This window comes from Lathyrus oleraceus, chromosome 7 (genome assembly GCF_024323335.1).
Source record: "Lathyrus oleraceus cultivar Zhongwan6 chromosome 7, CAAS_Psat_ZW6_1.0, whole genome shotgun sequence".
Classification (NCBI taxonomy): domain Eukaryota; kingdom Viridiplantae; phylum Streptophyta; class Magnoliopsida; order Fabales; family Fabaceae; genus Lathyrus; species Lathyrus oleraceus.
In genome coordinates, this window is record NC_066585.1 from 445082799 (window position 1) to 445091260 (window position 8462).

Below are 8462 nucleotides of genomic sequence, written 5' to 3' on the forward strand. Positions count from 1 at the left end.
CACTAGCTAATGATGTATGACCAATACAAAAGTGGAACCATCTAAAATATATAGCTCATACATTTTAAACCCTTCAGCCATAGTACATGCACCATGCAGTTAATTCAACACCCCATGTTCAAATCTAGTGCAATAGACTAGAGTATCAAGGTATTCTTTCATTTGGAACATCTAATAAGAACATCTTGAGTTCTTGACACAACTATTTTTAGTATGTAAACTTTACACCACTAGTACGACAACTCTCTCATAACCATCCAAATCTGAGACAACTACAATATGAAAAAAAGCTTAATTTCCTTCCCTTAGGATATCCATCATGAAGAGGCCAATTTTATGAAAAATAAAACATTTTAACATTGACTTATCAAAACCCTTGGATTTGGACTTCCCTTCACTCTTACCCCTCATCTTAAGATACATAAGTCTTCACAATTATTATTGACCTTCAAGTATTTCATAATTTAAGCTCCTTGGACATTGTAACTGAAGGAGAAGAGCGATCCAAAACGCAGCAGAATTTAAAATTTCTCCTTTAGTGATCCTTACGAATGAGCATGATCAGTGATAAAATCATTACCTCTTGTGGCGATTATAACCTTTGATGCAGATCTACGGAGCGATCACAAACGTTGAACGATGACAACGCGTCTACTCAGTCCACACGAACGGATTCCTTCAATCTCAGTGCTAGCTGCTACGAATGAAGGTTTTGAGTGAGGGAGAGAGAGAAACGAAATTGCAACTGCACAAATGCTTCTGCACAAGGGTTCTATTTATAGAACCACTTATGTGGGCTGCAAGCTAAAAAGCCCACTTAAGTGTATGTGGCCCATATCTTATAATATGCCAAAATCACTTAAGCGCGTGGTACCTTACCATATTTCGTATTCTACTTAAGTACACTGTACCTTACGATGTTCTACAATTCACTTAAGTGCACCATACCTTATGGTGTTCCTTAGTTATTCTATCTCTCATTAATCCGTCCTTTTGTGTGTGACCCTGTAGGTTTTCAAAACATTGACAATTATATCAAATCATGTATTTAACATAATAGACAGTGAGCGCTATCTAGCAACACATCACTGCTACCCAAGACACAAAAATGTCATGTGATCTGACAAATCCTTTTGTGATAATACTTATGTATACAATTACCCTTTGGCCCTTATGTCTATATTGAACACAAGGTATAGACCGTGTCATCCTTGTCCAGTTCAATATTGGGCCCATAGACATTTATCTTGTTACGTAGGATGGACAAATTCCATCTAGGTCACTCATGTCCCTTAGCATGCTTCGTGGAGTACCCATCAACTGTCTTTATGGTCATCTAGTTACGGACAATGTTTGATCGACAATAAGGCACTCGACTCTACATCTAGGGTCCATAGTGGTTTCAGGTCGAAGGGTGGTATACACCATTATCACCATGAGAATAACTTATGACAGTTTGCATAACATTCTATATAGTATTCTCATAGCGGGTCAATCCAGTATAAATATTACTCTTAATATTCATACCTATGTTTAAGACTTGATAACTCCTTATTTATGATCCATGAGATGTGATCATCAGTCTATATACATAATAGTCTTAATGCTTTAATGTTATCCCACTTCACAATAAAGCTCGACTATGGATACTTTAAGAATAGTGTTTTTATGTTTAATGTGATCTCATGATTAAGTCACACTTGATACATTAAACGGACTATCTATTCTAGGGACTTTATTAGACAAACATAATAAATAAAAAACCTTTTATTATTAATAAATAATTTGATACAAGTACCAAAAATATTGGCCTCTAGGGCTTACACCAACAGTAACTATTTTAATTTCATCCATGATGACAATACCTTCCTTACAATAAATAATAGTATTCTATGAATGCTCAAAGGATTTGTCTAATAAGGTTAATAATATTAGATTCTTGTCCTCATCATTAATCTTCGCTTTAATATTCTCCAAGAAAATGACATTGAAAAATTCTATGAATTACTCCCAAATGGATTTGTTCTCTACCATTTATAACGAGTACACTTGTTGTTTCAGACATAATTTGTGAGCCAGGAAATTAGTTATATACAATGATTCAACTTGACACATATCAAAGTCTTAGTCTTCTCTCTAAAAATATCCCTTAAAACTTCATCTGTGAACATCAATGTCTCGCCCTACAATGCTTATGCACGCTTTTTAAAGTTAAAATTGTTTTCATCTTTATCTTCCAGAGTTTAAATGTTTGTCTCCATAAAAGTTCTAGATGTCCAATTTAGAACTCAGAGTGCTTATTTGTAAACATAACCCATTTCCCCTATGTGGATGCCATTTGTGGTAAAATTTAAAGGTTGAACCACACGTAAACCTTTTCTATGCGTGGGACAAAGAAAAACGGTAACCAAAATAAATGGCCTTAAGGAAAATTAATGTACATGTAGAAAAATGTTAAACAATTAAATGAAGATTACACAATGAAATTATTTACCTAGTTTAATTAAACCAATATACTATAAGGGAGAGTAACTCTAAAATTCAATATACTTAAAATGTTATTATAAAAATATTACAAGAAATTAGCCTTAAATATTCCTAAGAATAAACTCTATTTTCATCCAAGTGTTTTTTAACCTCTTCAACTCTAAATATATAAATCACATAAACACATGATATTTAGAAGTGTTTCTCATTCCCCTTAAACATCCCCTATAAATTTCTCTTTCTAGAATTACCATTTCCTCTCTCTTGCTTTCTCACTAAATTATGAGTTAACTAAGCAAAATTAGAATTAACTAAAAGGGGATTTTGTAATTTAAGTTTAGGTTGATATAATTGGAAAATAACAAAAATAAGGTCATGTATGATAAAACAACTAATCCATTGATTTGGCAATCTCAAACATATCACTGATTATTTAGGATTCAATTTCTAAATGAGATTCTATTTCTATTTAACTAAAGAATTGACCAAATAAGAATCAATAAATCCTTTCTGTATATCTTTCCTATGATTGGACTGAGCATCACATTGAAAAAAATCATAATTAAGATAAACTATCCCCTCCTTAAATCATTATTATTTATAATTACAGTAATACTCCTTTCATAACAACTTCCTCACTTAAAACACAAGATTGTTTAGCCAAAAGAACATCATTAAAAATATTGATTATTCTGAAACCCTTCAACCAAATCCTTCTTTGTTCTTATTAAGGCAAAGCTTGTTTTAATTAGCCCATCATATATTTCTTTTATACTTTTTAGTTCCCCACCAATAATTGCAGACTAATCCATCCAGAATTCCAGATTAATCTATCTATTGAAAAACACTCTTAACATAGATACGAATAGTCTGAACATTAGCTTTAATTAAGATATATTAATAAATAATTTGATATATAAAAATGAATTTAAAAATAATTTGATATGTTCTAAATGAATTAAAAATAATATTTTTCAAAAAAAATGTTATTTTTAAAACAATTCAATTTTTGAAAAATAAATTTAAAATAGTTTAACCGAATCTTTTAAAATAGTTTGAAATCTTCTTCACCTCCTTCGTTTCATAAAGTCAGAAACAACAGCAAGGATAAACAACAATATGATGAGAAAGGATGGCCTGTTTACAAATGTGAGTTTTGTGACAAAGTATTCACCACTGGCCAAGCACTCGGCGGTCACAAGACTTGTCATCGCTCCAACAAGCAACAGATACATGGTGATAAGGCTCACAAAACTATCAAGATCACTTTCTTTTTATCTTCTTCTCCAAGTTATCCTAATAACGGTGATGCCAAACTGAAAAGGCATTCACCTGCTGCATTGGAGCCTTGTCAACAAGAAGAGTTACCAGCTGTTGACTTGTTGAGTTATTTGCCACCAAGATTGTATAATACCAAGAAAAGGTGCAGGAGATATCTTATTGATCATGGAGTTTCTAATAATGCTCCTCCAATACCGTCGTTGGATATGTCTCGCGAATCAGTTGCGAATCTTGATTTAAATCGTTCTGAGTATAAGAGGATGAAAATTTCAAGCAATGGGAATGAAACTGAGATGATGCAGAAACCATTTGTGCCGCTAACAAGTGATGGTATTGATGAAACAGTGGGGAAGGAGGAGAAGAACCTGAGCGAAGGTGAAACAGCGGAGTCAAGAGTTGTTCGAAACTTTGATTTGAACGAGCTCCCGACTAATGATCCTGAAGAAGAATGAGTGTAATTGTGCCACTGCTTGTTACTTTTTGATGTTTATGTTGAAAGAGAATGAATTATATTCTACTGTCATGTAATTTGATGTCTGAGAAGTTATATATGATTATAAATTTTCACCGGTTGATTGTGTTATTTTTATGTTATTGAATGAATGTATATGATTTGATGTTAAATAACTAGTTTTGTTTGAAAGTTTCAGTTTAATAACTGTTGTTAATTAAGGCCTTGCATTGGTTCTCCATAGTTTTGCTTCAAGTCATTTGAGAGTTTCCACAAATGCAGCTAACAAAGTAAGAAAAAATTACATTTAAGGTAAGTTAGCAGGACCTGAAGTAGCACTATATTCCATAGGTTATAAAGTTTTTGAACAAATAAGAATTTCAGCAAAATTAAGAATTTGAAAACTTCATGGAAAAAAACATGGTTTCAAAAACAGGTTTGCGAATCACAGTCACAAAGTGGCTCATCAAACTCCATTTAAAATGTGGTTTGAGACCACATCAAACTTCGTTTAGCTGTGATTCATCAAAATTTCAACTATTGCGGTCACCTTTTAAAACCTGGTGGTTTATTCATGGCTCTTGGTTGGAAGACTAAATATGGCTCTTGGTGGTTTAAAACTATCTTTTATGTATCTATAAAATAAGAGAAAATGTGTAATCAATTCAGAATTGTTGAAGCAAAAAAATCATCATCAAGCATCACCACCAGATCCTTAAAATGATATCAAATTTCAAAATGATATCATTTCTTGCGTGTTAAGTTTACACTAGAAATAAATTGGTATATATATATATATATATATATATATATATATATATATATATATATATATATATATATATATATATATATATATATATATATATATATATATATATATATATATATATATATATATATATATATATATATATATATATATATATAACATCTACATCTTTTAAGAGACACATGTACTCACGGCTAGAAAATTCGTTTTTAGTGATCGATTTAGTGATTGAATAATTCTGGTCCATTTAGTCTCCAAATTAGCGACCAAACTTTGACATCATGTTAATAAAAAATTTAAAGTTGCTAAATCAATCATCAAATAAAATTAGTTACCGAATTGGTGACTGAAATTTTGTGACCATATAATTAAGTCACAAAATATATTTTTATACAAAATTAATTTATTAAAAAAATTCAATGACCGAGATTTCGATCACTAATAATTTTGGTGGTTTTCTTTTTTAAGTTATTATTTCCATCCTAATTTTCTCTCATTTTGAAATTCATCCTAATTTTTAGGTTTTAGTCAAGGTTTCACATTTTTATTTTTATAATATATAAAACATATATTTATATTAATAAAATTGATAAACATAAATTTATTAATTTAATAAAAAATATATAATTTAAATGACATCATAATAATTTAAATATATTCTATTAATATATACCCGTTTAAATATGAAATTAACAATTGTTATGATGCATCTTAGTGGTAGCACGTATAGTTTACAACCCAAGGGCATGTGTTTGATACTTGTATACAGCAATTATTTTCATTTATCTTTAATTTATTTCAGTCACTGAATACGTTGCTAAAGGTTTGAAAAATTATAGTCACTTTATTGGTCGCTAAACATTATAGTGACCGATTTCTAAGTTTTCTCGGTCTCTAATTCAGAGTTTTTAGTAGTGATTGTTTGTATTTGCTAAAAAGTACCGATGCGTGGCACCCCCTGTTCTGATAGTGGTGGCCAGAGACCTTTAGAGTTTGTGGTGGTTTACGGCAAGCTCACGATTGCAAAAAAGTCCTATTTTGTAGTTTTTTCGGTGAGGTTAGAACTTGCTTACGAGGTTGAGAAGCTTTATATTTTCGGGTATTTCGTGGATTCAAAATATCCCTCATCAACCTTAACGTTGAGGTGTTTATAGAACCTTTTAAACTTGAGTTGATGGAAGTTACTTCCGTTCCACTATTAGATTATGGGGACGGAAAATATATTCTTTCTTTGATCCATTCTTCTATTTCGTTGTCATGTGGCACAACATCTTCCACATCTGCTAGAGAAGTGGAAAAGAGTCCAGGTAGACTAAGTCCAACCAGACGAGCTAATACTAAGATCCTGAAGGCTTTATGGCCCATTTTGGGCGGCTGATGGCTTCATTGAATAATTATCTCCTCGCACATTTGTTGTCCTTCCTCACTTTTACGTACATTACCCCTTCTTAGAGCCTAATATATCGTTACACTCTTCAATTTACGAGTTTATAATTATTAAATGCTTTGACATTAAATGTTGATCTCTTTCCACAACTAGAATTATACTAGTTATTTGGTGTTTTCCTAGTCATAATTGGATTAAGTGCAACACGAATAAATCTTCAAGAGCAAATCCTAGAATATCAACTTGTGATGAAATATTTAGGAATAATTTAGGAACATTTTTGTAAGCTTTCTCAGCTAAGATTGGAGTTTTTACCTCCTTTTAAGCTAAATTTCTTGGAGTCATGCTTGATATCTGTATTAGTATATTTGTGATGTGCCAACAAAGGGAGACGTGAGAGGAGAATGACATAACACCCCGCTCACAAGGTGTTCCTAATCGCCAGTTTACCAGATCGAGCACCCATAATTTGGATGTGACGCCCATCTTTCAAATTGATTGTCATTCCTTGGAAACATGGAAGTAACATATCCCAAGTTCAAATAAATACGGAGAAAGAGTCTGTGGGAAACTAACCATACACTCTTAAATAGTGGATGGACTAATTGCCCCATTTCCACACTCTCTTGGAAATGGTTCCTACTTTTTGGGAGTCTGTGATCTAGACCCATATACTGCTATAAATACCTTAACCCTGGGACTGAGAATAAATTCATCTCATTATAAAAAAAACACATACATGGCTTCCAACCTCCCTGCATGAGCTAGCTATAAAACCTCATAACAAATATTAAAAATCTTTAGAGGTTGTCTCATTTTACTTTTATAAAGTATAATTGGTGCCCGTCGTAGGCCCCGGTAAAATAGACCCGGACCCCCACTATTGCACTCATTCAAATTCCTATCCTCGCGTCTAGTTCCTTTATCCATCATGGTAAATAAGAAGGTACCAACTTTGTCCAATAGTGAATCCGACAGAGGATAAAACCATGGAAGATATGCAAGGTGTCATGGACAATTTACACCGCCATAATCAAATCTTGGAGGATAACGTCCTCCACATCCAGCAATGCCAGCAGGAGGTTGACCCTACAGAAAAGGTTGAAATACTGGAACCTCAACCTCTCTATATTGAAACATGATAGGCTCTAATGCCATAGAATTTCAACCTCCATGTATGAACATGTCACCTCCGTCAACATGCAAATGTAAATTATTGGGGCTCTTGATTCCTTAAAGTGTAAGATCCTTTCTAGTGTCTTCAGAGGTGCGACTCTAAGGTGGTACATAGGGCTTTCTCGGCTCTTAACCACTAGTTTTAAAGACTTTGTGAAGAAACTAGCCCATTAATTCATAGTATGTATGCATAGAAAGATGATTGCCACCTCCCTTTTCAACATTCGCCAAGGCCCCTATGAATCTCCGAGGAGTACCTCGTCTTTTTTAATAAGGTGATAATCAAGGTCCTTCACCCTATCCAAGAAGTGCTCATATGAGGATTTCAAAACGGTCTAAGGACGAGACAATTTAATGAAAATTCTCACTCATAGGCCAACAACTTCCTTGGTTGAGGTGGTGACACGTGCATAATGTTATATAAAAGGCGAGGAAAGAAACATTGAAAAGAAGGCCATATATGCGGAAAAAACGTACTTCTAATCCTAACATATCACAACACTCATTGAAGAATCACTACACCTCGACCACTAGAGACAAAACGACGTTTAAGGTCAGATACCTTGTTATAGATGCTCTTTCCTCATACAACATGATTACAGGGTGGCATGCTTTTATCCAGTTGGGAGCCACCCTATCTGCATTATATCTCTTCATGAAGTACCTACTCCTAGATGGGCAAGTCGAGGTCACCAGTGAGATCAATAAATCACCATGAAGTTCTAGGTAGAGAGAATGAAGCTTAAGAATATTAGGACCACGGGTGTGAATGTTGTAGGCGTCAAGTTGGGGGCCAAAAAATGAAAGGAATCTCATGAGGATGAATACTTGGTTGTTCCATTCTTGTAAGATGCGATGGCAGTAGGAAAAGATGTTTGTTAAAAAAAAATTAATTGTTTAAGCTCCAA

General features: G+C 33.2%; 1 protein-coding gene across 1 annotated transcript; it reads left to right on the forward strand.

Annotated features, from left to right (window-relative positions):
- Positions 1–1981: 1981 nt before the first annotated feature.
- On the forward strand, positions 1982–4220 carry LOC127104277 (uncharacterized). Its single transcript, XM_051041466.1, has 2 exons — positions 1982–2043; positions 3542–4220. Exons 1-2 carry the CDS (start codon positions 1982–1984, stop codon positions 4218–4220), a joined length of 741 nt encoding a protein of 246 aa, XP_050897423.1.
- Positions 4221–8462: the final 4242 nt, after the last annotated feature.